At 32.5% G+C, this 17,564-nt stretch overlaps 1 protein-coding gene across 1 annotated transcript in view; it reads right to left on the bottom strand.

The window, feature by feature from the left end:
- Positions 1-654: 654 nt before the first annotated feature.
- ich (zinc finger protein ichor) overlaps positions 655-17,564 on the bottom strand; it is a 90,048-nt gene continuing 73,138 nt past the window's right edge. The window contains exon 3 of the mRNA XM_088226745.1: positions 655-5,900. Coding sequence (XP_088082871.1) covers positions 4,322-5,827 — 1,506 coding nt within the window. The 5' untranslated portion in view covers positions 5,828-5,900 and the 3' untranslated portion in view covers positions 655-4,321. The remainder of the gene's footprint in view (positions 5,901-17,564) is intronic.

The raw sequence follows: 17,564 nt of genomic DNA, 5'->3' as shown, positions 1-17,564 counted from the left end.
CGAATTTCAATGTAAAATAATACAAATTTAAATAGTTCATCTGAGACAACTTATGTTTTTTTGCATTAAAACAAAGAGGACTACAGATTTTTATTTCGACTTGGAAAACACATTTTTACCACAAAAGTAGACTTATTTAGTCCTATTTAGTTTTATTCACGTATAAAATATCTTATTGCGATATTTTTTTCATTTTTAACTTCAAAATGGCATGAAGTGGACTCTCGAGTTTTATAAGGATTGAGGCCCACCCCTTTTTTTATTATTTGAATGGGTTCGAAATACTGAAAAGATAGAGACTTTATAAGTTACCTTTCTAAAATTTTCCGCGCCATTGAATTGTATTTTAGCTTCCCGTGGCGATTTTTCCCATCTACATTCTTCCAGAGATATTGGGTACATTTCTATATAATTTTCGGGTCCTCCTCATCAATTATTTTAACTCTTACCTGAATGTTAGTTACCCCCCAAAGGTATGATCAATTATTGATCTGCGACAACAGAAAAGGGAAAAGTCTCGCAAACTTAAAAAATAAACAAATTAAAAACATTTAAATCCCTTGACAAATAACTATATTTTAAAGCACCAAAAAAAAACTTGCTGTGTTTTTAAGATTCAGATAAGAGGGTTTTCATTTTGTAAATAAAAGATGGTTTAAATAAATCTTACATAAAACAGTTTTATGCATTTTTATTGTACAAATTTTACACGCAATAAAAATATTTTAAAAATCGATATTATTAATAAATTGATTAGATCTTCGTGACGTCTTAACTCTTCTACAATAAATATTTTAATACATTATGTAAATTAATCAATGAGAACAAATTGTAAAAATACATTGCAATTATTCAGATATTTTTACAACCGTTTTCTTAATCGGGGATATGAAAGTAAAATAAAATAAAAATAAATAAATTAATTCATACGTTCTTAATTAACATTGATTTTAACGATGCAAAAACAATAATAATAATGAATAACAAAAAATATCAAGTACAAAACTCTTACAATTTAATCTTAAGCATATTTTGAGAAATTTACAAAATCTTATCATTTAATATATGTACGTGTTTAAAATAGACAGATTTTGTACAAAAACTAAAGTTACGTGTTATTGAAATATTTAATACAGTTTACAATAATTCTAATACCATACGATCACTGTTCGCCGAAAATGATTAAGTATTCAACATGAAAAACCCAACAAAAACAATTAACAAATTTGTGCTGAGTGTGCAAAGTTACTTTGAGAGACGTTTATAAAAAAAATTTAGAGATTTATTTGTGTGAACATGTAGCATGGTGTAATTAAATTATTGTTTAACAGAAAAATATTCACTTTTAGACATTGGCTAATCAAATAAAACCTTTTTACAAATTTGTGCTAAGTGGGCAAAGTTACCATTATGGATACTTTCCAAATATGTTTTTTTCTGATAAAATTTATCATGACGTTATTCAACGTAGAGAAGCGAAAATAAATAAAACTCAAATATTACAGCAGTGCAAAATTTCATTTTTCTCAGTTGTGTTGCAATTAATTTTTCTTCAAATAAAAAAGATGACTACAAATCTAAAGTACATTTTTTATTCAACTTGAGGACCAAATATGACCGTATTTTAAAAAGGACATTTTCCATCCGTTTGTTTGAGGTGAAATATTTTTTTTATATTAGGATTTTTTTCCTTTTAATAACAATCACAAATATACATAGAAAAAAACCAATATGTTTTTATTGCACATTTGTTAAATTATGTTCCAGAAAATAAAAAAATGCTATGGCTGTTTTACGAAAGTAACATTTAGTCCCAGAAATATTTTTAAAAGTCTTGTTTTTCTTTGAAATAAAACATTTTGTCTAGAGACAAGAAAAACAAATTGATTGTGTATTTAAGTAATTTATATTCAATTATTCAATTTACAAAGAAATAGTAAAAAAAAAATGTTTTTTAAATGTTAGAACTTTTTTATGATTTAATTTTTGTTTTAGTGTAAAATTGGATTAAAGTATGATTTTTTTAAAGGTTTTTTTTAAGGTTAAACCTAGACTTTTTTAAAAATCATAAAAAAAAATGTTTAGATCTTTTTTAGATTACATTGGTCAACATGATTTTTGTCACGCGAATACCCATAGGTGCATTTTATGAAGTTTGCTGTCCTGTTTTCAAATATGTATTCGGAATTTTTTTCATCACCCACAGAATTTCGTAAAAGCCTTGAACAATATCCCTGGCTTTATGTACCTCAAACAGAATTTTCTTAAACTTAGTGATGCGAAAATTAAATAGGTAATATTTGTAGGTCCATAAATATGACAATTATAGAAACCATTGGAGATTGCGTACGAGCTTGGTAAGCATTCAAAAATGTTAATCACAGAAAGTCTGATTGTTTGAATATCGAGCAGTTAGGAATGCAGAAAGTAGGAAAACGTTTGAAATTATAAATGCCCGTTTCTTGGAAACCTCGTGTGATGGGGAAACACCAATATCATATTTGAATATAGGAGAAAAAATACTGTCAGAATAACTTTTTAACAGAATAACGAGTCAGAAAAAAAAGTATTTTTATTAAAAAATATATTTCTTTCTTACATAATATTAATTATAACAATGATCGAAAGTTAATTTTGACTTCAACCAATTGTATTCAATTGAAATTATACTCAAAATGGTTGCCATCATTATGTTTCAAACTAATAAATATTTTATCATGTATTGTATGTACAATCGAAATAAATAATTAAAGATATTTTTTTTTATACATTGAAATCGATTTTCAAAACACTTACACGCTAAAACTATGAAGGAAAATTTGGAAGAAAACCAGATTATTTAATATGAACAAAAATAAGATATTTTAGGTAAATTATTCTTCAAAATCAAGTTAATGTGTGTAAAAAATATTTAATGTTAACAATTTAAAAATCTACAAGCAGTACCTAACTTAGTTTTAATTAATGATTTTTTTCTTAACTAAGTGCTATTTTAATTTGCCCTAATTGAAGCTTATAAAAATGATATTTACACATGATATAAAAGGTACATTGTTTTATCACCTTTTGACAACCCTGCATATAGATTTATACAGGGTGTAATAACAAGAGACTTGATGAAATATGTTTTGAGATCTTAAATTGCCACGCGTTGTTGCGTGCGAAGTATATTAAATTAATCGCAAAATTATGAATAGGAAGTTTAGTAAATTTTTTTAAACATACATTTTATAAAAAAAAACTTGAAAAGCAAAAACTCTCAGGGCTTGTAACAATTCAGCAAAAAAAGAGAAAATTTTGACTTAAGTAAATAATTAAATTGTTCTGTTTATTTTTTATGGACATAGTCATTTTAATTCGACTATTTGTTCGATATTTTTTTACAACAAAGTACTGTACAACTATTATGGATACGATTCGATTCGATTCACTAGGAATTAGCTTAAAAGTGTCAAATTTGATGAGTTTTGTGCATTTGGAAACGCTTTTTTCTAAAATATTAAAAAATTATTAGTCTTAAAATTTCGATTTAAAATGTTTTTTAAATACTATTGTAAGCAATACACATTAATAAATTATTAAAAAAATCAACCCTTTGTTTTAAACTTATTAAGAATTGATATAGTAACCGATTAATAAAATAACAACTAAAAAAGTAGAAAAACATTACAAAATTTAAATATTATTGATTTGAATATTATACATATCGTACAAACATAAATAAATAGGTAGGTAATCAATTAGGCTTACATAAATTCTTACAAACTGATTAAATTACGTTTTTATACATACAGGGATGCACCGAATATTGTAAAATTAAGTTACAATTATTACAAACTAAATAACATTGCACTTTTCCATAGGATATATATAATGCTTTTATTAATTTAGATTAACATTTAACATATATAGCAACAACAACTTTCAAAAGTATTCCTGACCAACCAACCTGCTAACAATATTCTGAGGTACCTTTAACAATAGCACGTGCAGTGCGACAGGTAAAGTGCGGAAACTGAAGACAAGCCTCGAGTTCCACCTGCTATCACCTCCTGACTATCCTCTGAGGAGACTCAACCGCCACAACTAATCTAGATGGTTCCAGCCCGAAGGTGCCGAAAGACGAAGAGAAAGGAGAAATAGATAGATGTCATGTACGATGATTTGAGATCTTTCAACACCAGCAGCGGTTACCCTCTGTCAATAGCTGGAGAGGCTATTTTTGCAGCCAAATATTAGTTTTACAGATCGTACGATGGTTTTCCGCAGATTACACTTGTCGCCAGCAGACATCGGGGAGACTTATCCAGTCTCTCGTCTTCTAGTCTCTGCCTATTCTCTTGTGGATCTGTTGATGCTTTATGAGATGAGCTTTCTGTCTGAAGGCCTTGGAACAAACGTCGCACCGAAACGGTTTCTCTCCCGTATGGGTGCGCAGGTGAACCTTGATGTTGGATTTGTTAAGGAAACCTCTATTACAAATGTTGCATCTGTGTACTGGCTTCTCCTTGCCTAGAAGACCGCTTAAATCTGCAGCGCTCTGAAAGGCTATACTGTGGGTGACGGACGACTGTTGTTGCTTCTTTTGAGCTCTGCTTCGTTTACTTTTATTAGACATCGGAGTCGTCGTTGTCGTGTGTGGGTAATTGCCCAACATGTGATCCGGACTACATAAGCCATCAGGTTTCAATCCTATCGCATAATGATGCTGCATGTATCTTCCATTTAGTAATATATTATCCGTGGTAGACACTACGTTTCCGGGGGGACTCGATGTCGAAATGATGTCCATACCATAGCTGGTAGAGCTCGGTACCTCTTGTTTTACTGGCGGTCCATTTTGTAATCTGTTTTGCAGTAGCGGCATATAGCCGTGAGTGAGCAAGCTCTGTAACGTGGATCCACCATGGCTTAGACTTCTCTGTATATACTCTTGACTTTTGGTCTGAAACTCTTGATTGAGTTTACTCGAGTATTCAGACTTCGAAAAGTAATCCTGGTGGGCAGGTTGTGGCGAGTGCGGGAGAACGAATTCCGAAAGATTGTCAGGTGAAATGATGATTTTCGTATCTTGTTGGTTGCAAGTTCCTTCGAACCACGCGTCTAGATCCATCCAGCTGTCTCTCGAGCCACTCTGCTCCGGGTCTTCGACTTGCGAGGGTACCGTCGTGTCGGCTATAGCGGAGCCGATTATGGCCGCTATATCTTCTATGGAAGATATGTCGTATATTTCGGATTTCGTCGTGACGGAATTAGAGTTGAGTTCCGCGCAACTGTCCGGGTTGATTCCGTACATTTTACTGGCAGGGGAGTCCGCGTGGACGTTGGCACAAGAGTCCGCACTGACGTTCAAGAACAGTTTCGAGTCTGTGTTTTCCGCGGTGGAGGAGAACATTTTGGAGTCACTGTCCGAATTCACTTGGTACTTGGACTCCTCCACGGCGGAGTCGGCGGCGCACGTGGAGCTCGACACGATATTCTGCTCGCCGTAGCCGCTCTGGGAAGGGAAGTTGTTGTTCTCCTCGGGCAGGCGCTGGGCGATGGCGTGGTAGTGGTGCCCCGAGATGCCGTTGATGGACAGGTGGCCCGTGTAGCCCGTGAAGGGCGGCAGCGGCTTGAGCTCCGCCAGGCTGGAGCTGGGCAGCTGCGAGGCCAGGATGAGATGGTCCAGCACGTCGTGCGGGGAGGGTGAGGCGGGCGGGCTGGGGGACGGGGGCCCCTTGGGCGCGAGGCCCTGCCAGCACTGCAGCAGGGTGTCCACCTCGGCGGAGTCAGCGGGGGAGCCGCTGGGCAGCACGGACATGTTGGCGGTGGCGCGATACTTCATCCTCCTGGGGGGCGCGGGCGGCCGTCAGGAGCAGGACAGTGGGGCCTCCCGCCGGCGGGGGCTGGGGATGCGCCTGGAACAAACGAAAATATAATATTAGTAATCTTTTAGCCGCGCACAGAGAAGAATGTTCAAATAGATATTTATTTATTTACGGACTTATTGCGTCCATTCAACAATAGCTGTTATGCTTTGTTATGTTCCATTCTGTTATATCGGAAGTTTAAAAGTTAAACATAATATATATATATTTATATGTGTATATAGAAAATACTTTTACATAAAATAATTTTAATACACACGTACAGACGCACAGATTTAAAAATCTACCATAATTTATTTATTATTTTTATTTAGAAATTTCGCTGGTCTATCTTTAAACCATATCTTTATTATGTAATTTGATCATTGTTGACTGTATGTTTCTGTAAAATAAAAACAATATATGTATTTTTATTCACGTAAGTAATGTGACAATGTGCATATTAATGAACTTGCATGTGGCATAAAAATAACAAGTGTTTTATTTATTTTATATTAAAAATGATATTCCACGTGTCGAAACAATAAATAATTTAATAATTACAACAGGGATGGAGAACGTTTTAGAGAAGGGAATATGGAAGTCAAAGCATTTACATGGCATTGGCTGGTTTAAATGGCCACTTTTCAGACTGCGTAAAATAAACCATTTTTGCCTATATTTGAACATACACATTCCTTCAACTCCGTCTGTTGACTTTTGTGAAGTAAAAGAGCTGAAACCTTTATTATGTGGGTGAGATTCTTTCGGTTGAACCATTTCACCTACTAGGCAACGCCTGAAAACAATTTTTGAATTTAAACACATCTTTTACCAGTTAGTTTAATCAGCAATGTTTTGAGCATGCCCAAATGTTTGAAGACAGGCTGGATTTCCTCCTCTTCTTTATTAAAAAAAAAAAAACAGCCTATGACGTGTCTTAAGCTTTGTACTCGTAAGCCTGCCTATACTTCTACATTTGAAACAAGATTACCAATCGTCTTACAGCTACAAAGCGCAAGGACGACAGAAATTCTGTCAAAAAATTTACAAAAAATAATCACTTTGAAAAATAATCACATTTTTTTAGTAAAGCGTTTATTCTATACAGCACACGTTTAAAAATGAAATAAATTAATAGAAAAGCTCAGAAAGGATACTGTGTGGGAGTCGAGTGATTAATTCCGGCGATTCAAACTTATTGTTGGGAATTTTATAAAGCAGTTTAAGGGCCGCGATTATGAACGGTTGTCTTTATCGGTATAAATTGAGACGGTATAAACTAATATCGATATTTATGTTCTAAATAGTATATATTTGTATGAAAATTCAATATATTTTCGTCTGTAACTGGTAATTTTTTTATTTTTTTTGCACCATAACAGGCCAGGAGGCTCAATTACAGTGGTGAATTACATCGCAGAACACCAAGGCTTGAGAAAAATCACATTGATTTTTTTGTGTTCTCACCGAGAATCGAACCCGGAACATTCCGTATGTGAGTCAAGTGTCTTGACCACTACACCACGGAGGCTAGTAATTGAACATGTATAGAAAAAAATATCGTAAACATACTTTATTTTTTATACAGAAAACTTAATCTTACTTTGGAGTTAAAACTGAAGATAAATTTTTTCCTTTTTTTTTTTTCATTTAACTTTTTATACATAATGTTATTTGTACATTGGCGGGCTTATTGCCAAATGGCAATTTCTTTTAACCAACCAATAAAAAAAAAGTTTTATTTTTATAATTCAAGTTACAGAACATATTCGATAGAAAAGAAGATTAAAACGCTAAAGATATATAAAAATATAAATAAAAGTATTTGTTTATAAAAAACCTTAAATCGAAACTATTACTCAATGGGAAAAAGGAAAAAAGAGGACAAAGGAAAGGAGGAGAGATTAAGGAAGAGAAAGAAGATGTCTCTTCAGACGTGATTTTAACAGAGATAATGTAGCAACATCTTTGATGGTGGATGGGAGATGATTTCACAGTCGAGCCGCATGGACACTATATGAGTTAGAGAAGAAAGAGAAATTGTGGATGGGTACTAAGAGAGTGCTTTGAGAATCCCATTTTAATCGAGGCCCTGGTGGTAGATATGTATACTATATTATGTATGTAAGTGAATAAAGGTTATGAATTTTTTTTAAAGCTGTATGATTTTGAAAATGCAAATGAGTCCTACTTATTATTTTTATCAATTTTCTGCAGTAATGCGTAACCTGAAGACAAATTGACCAATATTTCCGTAAAAAAACAGCCTTGACGCACTTCACCTTCAAGCCCATTCAATATGCACTATTCGGAGTTGAAAAATGATAATTCCTCAATGCATTGTTCAAAAGAACCTGTTACTCATAACAGTACCCGAGGGACGCGGGTCAGCGGAGTATGACCACGGTTAACTTGTCTTTGGGCAAGTACACAACGCAGTACAGAAGAGTCCCCAGAGTTCATTACCTATACACTGTGCACGGATATTATCACGAGTGATGGGCGTAATCGACCGGTGAAAATAATCGAATATTTTAATTAGCATCACGCATAATTCGAATAAAAGTACAAACATTAGAAAATATAAGAAAACGGAATGATTTGTTATTTTTATTTAAAATATTTAATTCACTATTCGATTGTTCCGAACTGTTACAACTAGTTAACTTGCGAGTTCCGGGCCAGGTTACCCGACTTAATAAACTGTTCTATGTAAATGTATATGAATACGCAAATGCAAATGAATACGCAAATGACGTAGATATATTTAATATAACAGTTTTGAATCTTAAAAGACAGTGTATCAATTTACGATCTTCAAATTGTAATACCTAAATAATACTATGTTGATTTCAATCGTTTACTGTTTATTGACTTGTATATAGATTCTAAATAAGTATTTTTCTAACTTCTTTTAATTCTAAGATTATTTTAATACAACCTATACGAAAAAATGTACTCCTGTTCTCCACTGCCATATATGTAGGTATTATTATGTATCCCCATATATATTCTACTAATATGTAATGATTTTTATTTACTTTTATTTTATTTTTATTTTTCTTTCTCTTCTTAATTCATTTTTAGTTTTTGCTCCTTTCTTTGTGTAGAATGCATTTCTGTCTTCATATTTAAGAATGCACTTCTGTTCTTTCCACTTTTATACTAATATGTAAAGATGATATTTTTGATATTTTTCTTTTTCTTCTAAGATTTATATAAATAATTTTTTTGCTACTTCTTTGTAAAATACATGCTTATCTTTATTTGTAAATATGTATGTCAAAACATGTCAAAGCCTCAAAGGCGTTTAAATAAATAAATAAATAAAAAAAATCCCTTTCCGCACCTTAATATTTCAATCGGGTATTTTCACAAGTCGGGAATAACGTAAAAAAACGATATGGTTGTAAAGCAGATGTTTTGGATTCTACAATGAATTCAAAAGATTTTATTTTTATTTTTAATTTTCGGGTTTAAAAATGAGCGTATCTAAAACGGCTCGCATTTGGTATCACGTCATTTTGACGTCAAGCATTATGACCGCCGACTGCGCTTCTTATAAACATTGTCAGCAAGTTTGGCGATAAAACGTCATTAGTGCCGTTTTTACTTAAAATATGCATATTTTAAACCCTTCCAGAAAATTTAACTAATTATATTTTTTTCTTAAATTATAATTAATAATCATAATTCTTTGCTTATATAAATTTTTTTTTTTTTTTTAAACCTTATTATTACTTCAATTGCAGCGTATCTTAATCATTTTTTGTTACATGAAGGTAAGATGATCAGTCTTACGCTTCAGGTACCAGTCCAGGGACTTTGAAATATTCAAGTGTAAACCATGTCGGGAAACGAACACGAAACCTCTAGCATGGTAGGCAAACGCGCTGACCATTACACCACTAGGCCGACTTTAGACAAACAAACAAACGACTTGGCCGTGTCCCCGTAGGGGTAGGCAGAGAGGATAGAGCGCCATATCACTCTGTCTTTGCATACAGACCTAGTTTTATCTACATGCCACGTGTGTCTTCAAGTATTTGTTGAATTTGGTCATACTAATGATGTTTTTAATAGTTTGAATAAATAGGTGAGTTTTATTAGACTATTGGACGCGTTATTAATATGAGCGCTCTATATTAAGTTCTATTTCAAGCCCAAGATATTTAATATTTTTGGAGTGTATAATTAACTAACTGAACCCGGGAATGCATTGCTGTTAGATTTTAGTACATACTCTTATAAACTATAAATTAAATGAACACGATCAAAAGTATAGTTTTAGTTGGTATTTAGTTCAAATTGATCATGCACATATACATTATTATTTTTGTTTTTCGGATTACATAAATTACTAGAATATGCGTGACGGGGAATTTCGATGAATAGATATTTCAAATTTTTTTTTTCTGTCACCGTCTTGCAGATGCCTCCCCAACACTACATTTCTGGCCTTTTGTGCCTAGCTAAAATAGAAAAATTAATAAATAACTGTTCTAGTGCCATAATCCAGGGAGAAAGTACGAGAATCCGTTTGTGTGAAGAAACGCCAGACTATGTTTCCTCTTAAGATTAAATATTATTAATTAGCATACTTACAAAACCTTACTTTTTAATGCTTTTACATATTAATATTCTTTATATAGGATTCGTCGAATCTCTTATAATCTAAAAAAAAAAAAATATTACCATAAAATAAAAATCAGTTATAAGTCAATTAAATCCTTTTTTGTTGGCAAAGCCTGAATTTTTAAAGGAACCTTATTGTAGAATTGAATGCAGTTTAAGGCAAAAGAATGATTGATTTTTTTAGTCTGTAGTGGGCACAACTAGCACATTTTTATTTTTATTGTTGAACCTATGGAAATCTCTGTTTTTTCTAAAATCGATAACATTTTTATGTAGGTTCATTAAGTTTTCATAGATATATTGACACGTGACTGTCAAAACATATATTTTTAAACATATCTTTAAGCGATTCTCGGGGACTTACATTGTAAATTGCTCGAACGGCTCTCCTTTGCAGCACAAAAACAGAGCCACATAGCCACAGAAACATACAATTCTCTAAAGCTTTTGCTTTGAACATCACTTGTGAACTGGTTGGTGGTGCGCGATGTCGTGTTTCCTTTCCCATTCACTACAGTTCATACAGTGATGGGTTCCAGAGATATTAAGGTGGTGCAACACGCCTCTATGTTCAATATACCTCACTCTACCCTACAATACTTTTTTGAGGGCCTATCGACCTTCCAACTTTCATAAATAATTATTCGGTTACAAAAAGAATCGAATTATTCGATTGAAATAACCGGTTGTACGAATCGCCGTTTTTTACAATCATGCACAACGCGTGCGCGCTGTCGTGTGACGAGCAGTAATGTCCGTAACTGCGCATGCGCGCTGCTCTCCAACTTAGGGAGGGTTACAAAAAGAATGTTATTATTCCGTGCATTTACAAGAGATGCCGTTACTTTTAGTCAAAAGTTCACTCAACAGAGACGGAGATTTTAAAGGATGAATAAATCTTGATACGTTTAGATTTATTTGTAGAATCGGACGCGCGGAGGTGAAATTTTGATTTTGAAGGTTGTTGGAACTGCAATAATTAATTGTCCTTGGACTGGCGCCTGCTCTCTCGTTAAAAGTTGCTTCCAATATTTTGGCTAGGCGTCTGTGCATATTAAATTGACTGCCGGAATTTATTAAACAGCTTAGCTGTCTAATTAAGAGGTTGATTTAACTATTTGTTGGCGACATATATACCACACTTACTAGAGTTTAATATTATTTGTAATAACACAACTATTTTCAGGTGTAAAAATCAACTGATAATTACACCTGATGATGGGTATTCTAAATATCTGAATCTAGCTGTGTTATTACTAATATAGCTACATCCGATTTTGAAAACATATTAACTCTAAAAACACTTTACTGCTCATTCATTGGTTCGTCCCATTCTTGAATACGCCTCCGTAATGTCATCTCCTTCATATGTTACTCATATAAATCGCATTGAATCATCATAAATTTAAAAGAAAAATTGCGTACAAACTAGGAATCACAAGAGATCACTATAACCATACCGACATGGAACTTTTCCTGAAAATATCCAGTTTCTTACCACCTAGATTTAATGCAGATTTAATTTGTATGTTTAAAATAATTAATAGTTTTTTTGATGTTCGGACTATTCTCCAACAAATATCTCTTAACGTTCCTTCACGTAGACTCAGAAATAATGAAATTCTGTTGCTCGGTAATCATAAGACTAATTATGGTTTCCATGCGCCTCTACCCAGAATGATTAGATTTGTAAATAAAAATCAAGATCTTAATTATTTTGATTATAAATTGAGCTTTTTACAAATAGGCTGAAGAAATATTCCCAATAAATTGACTGTATATTTGTAGAATTAACCAGGATTCCATAATGCCTGTTTAATGTAAACTTCTATTATTTGTTACTCTATTACTATTGTTTTTCGTTATATAATTAGTTTAAATTGAACATTGTCCGTAAATTTGTTAAATAAAAATAAATGATATAATATTAAAGTCGTGTGTGGTAAATGTAAATAAAGTGTTTTATTTATGATGTATTTAAAATGTTATTCCACAAACCAAACACTGCAACAAAAAATAATAACGTCTAGGAAAACTTAACTCGTCTGGGTCAAAATATTAATACCAAAAATACTCAGATAATGTGCAACAAACCCCGTCCTGACCCTGATCAGCCTCTCTATAATAATGGACTGAGGATCGAGGAAGTTGACAGCTTTAATACTTAAGAGGAAATGAGAATGCACGCATACTCAAAGAGCTCGCAACCCGCCTAGGAATTGCTGGAGCAACTTTTAACATGATGCGTGTTGTCTGGAACTCTAGTCTATACTCAGTCAAAACAAAATGCCGATTATTGCCAGTACTTCTATATGGGGGCGAATCTTGGCACCTTACCAAAGCTCTGGGCATCTTCAGACTGGTGAATATTATACAGTGTAAGCATAATTTATATTAACATATTACAACAGAGATGAAGAACATTTAAGAGAAGGTAATATAGAAGTCTAGGCATCTATAGGGCTTATGACCTGTCATTGGCTGGTTTAAGTGGCCTCTTTACACACTGTGTAACATTCACCATTCTGCCCATATTTGAACATCTATATTTCTTCAATTCTTTTATCTGTTGATATTTGTGAAGTTAAAGAGCTGAAACTTTTATTTATGCGGGTGAGATTCATCTAATTGAATTATTTCACCTACATACTAGGCAACGCGTGGAAATTTTATTTTTTCAATTTCTATACTTCTTCATGGACCAGGTGGATTTATCAACGTTGATAATATTTATAAAACTTAATATTATCTTAAGTGTAGGTACATTTAAAAATAAGTTGAAAAATACATAATACGCAATATTTCAATGGAACAGAGTGAGACAAATTATTGAGGTGTACTTTAAGGGAAGATTATATTATATGAAAAACATTTATTGTTTTATTACAATATATAGGGTCCAACTAAGGGAGAGTTTTTTAATTCCATATGCAGATTTATTAAAATTCTATCGCTATTATTTTTTATCCTATTTATTTCTAAAATTTCCAATCTATCTAACTTTTGACCTTTACGTAATTATTTTTCATTTAAATTTAAAAAAAATGTTTTTATACTATTCAATTAAATTCAATGAATTTATTTACAATAACATACACATTAAAAACTAAAATTCAAGACGTACATATTATAAAAAGACAAAAAATACACAAAGAGACTTTTGTCAAAATAACCGGAAAACCCCTTCGCATACATGAAATAGATTTACATCCAGAGCAATATTGTTCATAGCCTTTCCAACGGGCATAACGTTAAGTATTTTTAATATCAAATTATATTTTTTTATCGATAATTCTATGACTGGTAATATTTTATTTTTTAAATAGTTTATCTTTTTTAGACTTCCTTAATTTGTTAATTAATAATATTATTTTAAATGCTCTGTATTACTTATAATTATGCTGACATGTATGTATATTTAATTGTCTTTGTAACTAATATGTAAAAGGCACTAAGTGCCGTTTATTTCAATAAAAAAAATTAAAAAAACTATCGGCAGGTTGGTCCTGTATATCGGAATATTAAACAATCTATGCTGATTTTCTCCTCATTAGTAATCCTATCTTTTTTTTCATTCCTAGTTTCATACGTATGACATTATTAGTTAAATGTTATCATATATTTTTTTATTTATCCCTTTAATTATTTTAATTATTACAAAAATTTTAATTCATTTAATTTTATTTGTCTACTTGTCTTTACTGTGAGTACTTATGAATTATATGCAGAGAGACTTATTTTTGGAATCTCTAAGTTCAGTCATATCACTCCACTACTTCGGGAATAACACGGGCTACGTTTTCCACAGAGGGTGGAATACAAACTCTGTTGGCTTATGTATAAATCACTGCACAACTCTTCTCTGGAATATCTAAGGTAACTATGCATTTCAGATGAACTAGCTGACAGGCGTATTACGCTTAGATCAGTTACGTCTACGGCGAGGGAAAAAGTTATTATACCTCTACGCAAACAGCGCACTAAATTTAGTAAACGCGCATTTGCGGTTGCAGGCCCAATGACTAGGGTTGCCATCCCGTATTTCCGGGATCCTCTCGGGAATAAGCTTATATTTTTCTTAATCTACCGATTCCCAACATGCAGATAAAATCACTCTGAATCTATTCCGGAATCTAAGTATCATTACCATGAATATCATCATCATAATCATCATTCCCCTTTCCGTGCGCCCCGTGGTGCATAGGGGCACTGCGTTTGTAAACTGAGCGTAAAAGTTCAGCGTATTTCAATAATCTAAGTAAGGTAAGGTGATCAGTGTTACGATTCTGGTGCCAGTCCTGGGTTAAACAGGCCAACCTGCTAGGAATCGAATCCACGACATCGAGAATGATAGGTGAACGCACCAACTACTACAGAACAAGGCGGACTTATCTCCACCCGATTTTCTTCTTCAGGAAAATAATAATAAACATTTATTAACAATATTATACAATGTGACAAATATAATAATAAAACAAAAGTATATTTTCTGATTCTATTTCACACACATAACCGTATTTTCCATCCGCCTTTTCTGGTAAAAATGAATGTGGGAAAGGATAAAACAGATGTTGCATTTATCCATTAATCCCTATCTACTAACTAAAATTTTAATTTAGTTGTTTTCAATATTACCTCCCGGATTTTCGGTGGATTAAGTTGGCAACCCTACCTAGCATAGAATGCTTTCCCAGCAGAGATGCGAGGCTGTGAGAGTGAAGTGATGATTCAGAAAAAAATTAAAACCCACTTGTTTTCTAAATCCAAATGCTGGACTTCATTTTAAGAATTTCCAAACCTTTTAAAAAACCAAATACATTAAAACCTTTATACAACATTTTTGTACGCAGTAATTTGGAGTTTGCATCCGTTGTGTGGAGCCCACAATACATAACAAACAAAGAAAGGATTAAAAATGTTTAACGAAAATTTTTTAAATACCTAGATTATAAAAACAATAAAACGCTTAGTAGTTACAGCCAATCTGCCGAACAAAATGTTTTTTTTACGCACTGTACTTAAATTATGCTATTTACATAAATCATTAAAAAAAAACCTATTCTCTAAAATAAATCGTAATGTCCCCTTTCGCGTGATAAAAAAATAGTATTTGTTCCATCTGCCAGTCTGTAGCACTAACTATGCACAACATTCTTTCCTTTATCGTTCTTGTTCTAACTATAATGCTTTTTTTTATCTATAGATATATTTTACATGCCCCTAATTTACTTAAAAAAAAATTAAGACTCCTTAATTCTGGCTGCGATACGATCCAACTTAATTTATATTACTATTTAATGATGCTCACACTTACACACACCTGAACACTTACTCCCACACTAATGCACATAAACACACATCTACACTTACTCTCATACAAATACACATAAAAACCAGTGGCGAATGATGATTTTATTTACAGGTAAGCTATAAAAAAATATCAAATATTTGTACCTACATAGAAGGTACATAATATAATGGAAGTAATATATACTATAAATTAATATTTTTCAGTGGTTCTGTGCGATACAACAACTCTCATTCATGAAATCAACCCAAACGATGTAACTTCGTAATATATTATATTATATAGATATATTATCAATTACTTTAATATTTAGTTCATTAAAAATAAATAAAAAATACCACTATGAATTCAGTCGATATTAGGTATTCAATTGAAATGTCAACTGGTCGAATGTTCTAGTAACTAAAAGTGCTAAAAACGGCCGCGTGGAGCGCTATATGTCCTGCAATATGACGCATGAAAGTAATTATGGTCTTATGTCAAAAGTACTATCTCAAAGAAAAATAGTCCTTAAGAAAACATTATTGGAATAATCGGCTAGTTTCTTGGCTTATCGCAGGCGCTGGGTGCACTTTATTAAAATTATATTTATATTTGGAAAAAAATACAAACGGTGGAAATGATTTAAAATAAATGTTAATTATTTGTTTGTTTTTCAGTAAATAAAGTTACAATAATACACAATTATGGTTGGTCAAATATAATGGTAAGCTGCACATAATCGCTTCTATACACGGTTCGCCCCTGATAAACACACCCTTTTGTTATAACACAATTTAATAATATGTATGAATCTTATTTAGAAACTTTGCTGGTCTGTCTTTAAACTGTATTTTTTTTAATGTTATCATCTCATTGTTGACTGTTTGTTTCATTAAAAATAAATAAATAAATAAATCCGTAGCATGGGTTACAAAATAATTTGCTTACATTAGATTACCAATTTAAAAGCTTCAACTTAATTTATTTATCTATGGAATCACTTTTTAAAACGCCCTTGAGGTAATATATTACGAAAATGGCGCTGTATAAATTATCCATAATATCGCAAGCGTTGCCCTGTCTGAAGACCATCAACGGTCTACTGAAGCAGAAGTAAACACAGTTTTTCGTATGTCGAAGAAGGCAAAAAAATAGGTAAACAATTTGGCAATATCTGTGCCCGAATCGCCTATCTGGATTAAGTTGACAGGCATTACGTTTTTGTACGTTTTTCATACTATTTCGCGATATTTTGTGTGCAACCTTTGTGACTTCACAACTCGGAAAAGGGCCGAACTTAGCGATATTAATTCATTTATAAATAATTATTGTTAACAATATTTGAGTATGTCCAAATGTTTGTAGACAAAATACTGATTGCACTGAGGCACGATGATATGTTATCTAGCTTTCATATACATTTTTAAAATACCTAAATTTTGTAAATGGGGTCTAGAATTCCAATCGTTTATGCGCTTAGTAGCTGCAAGACGTGTTGTAATCATACTCCTTTTTATTATACATATTATTATTTTCAAATATCATTAATACACTAAATTTATTTGTCAATTTTTAAAATGCGTAAATGGGGGCTAAATTTCTAACTATCTATGCGCTCTGTAGTTGCAAGACGTCCTGTAATCTAGCTCCTATCTGTTATAATTTTTAATTGATCTTAATTGAAAACGAGGAACTAGACTCCTAACCGTCCATGCGCCCTGTAGCGGCAAGACGTGCTAGGATATTTATTAATTGTACAGCGCCCTTGAGGTGATTTTCACAAAAAT

Source organism: Micrasema longulum, unplaced genomic scaffold (assembly GCF_059751315.1).
Source record: "Micrasema longulum isolate JH-2025_06_02 unplaced genomic scaffold, ASM5975131v1 h1tg000467l, whole genome shotgun sequence".
Classification (NCBI taxonomy): domain Eukaryota; kingdom Metazoa; phylum Arthropoda; class Insecta; order Trichoptera; family Brachycentridae; genus Micrasema; species Micrasema longulum.
This window is presented reverse-complemented; position numbering and strand designations above follow the sequence as displayed.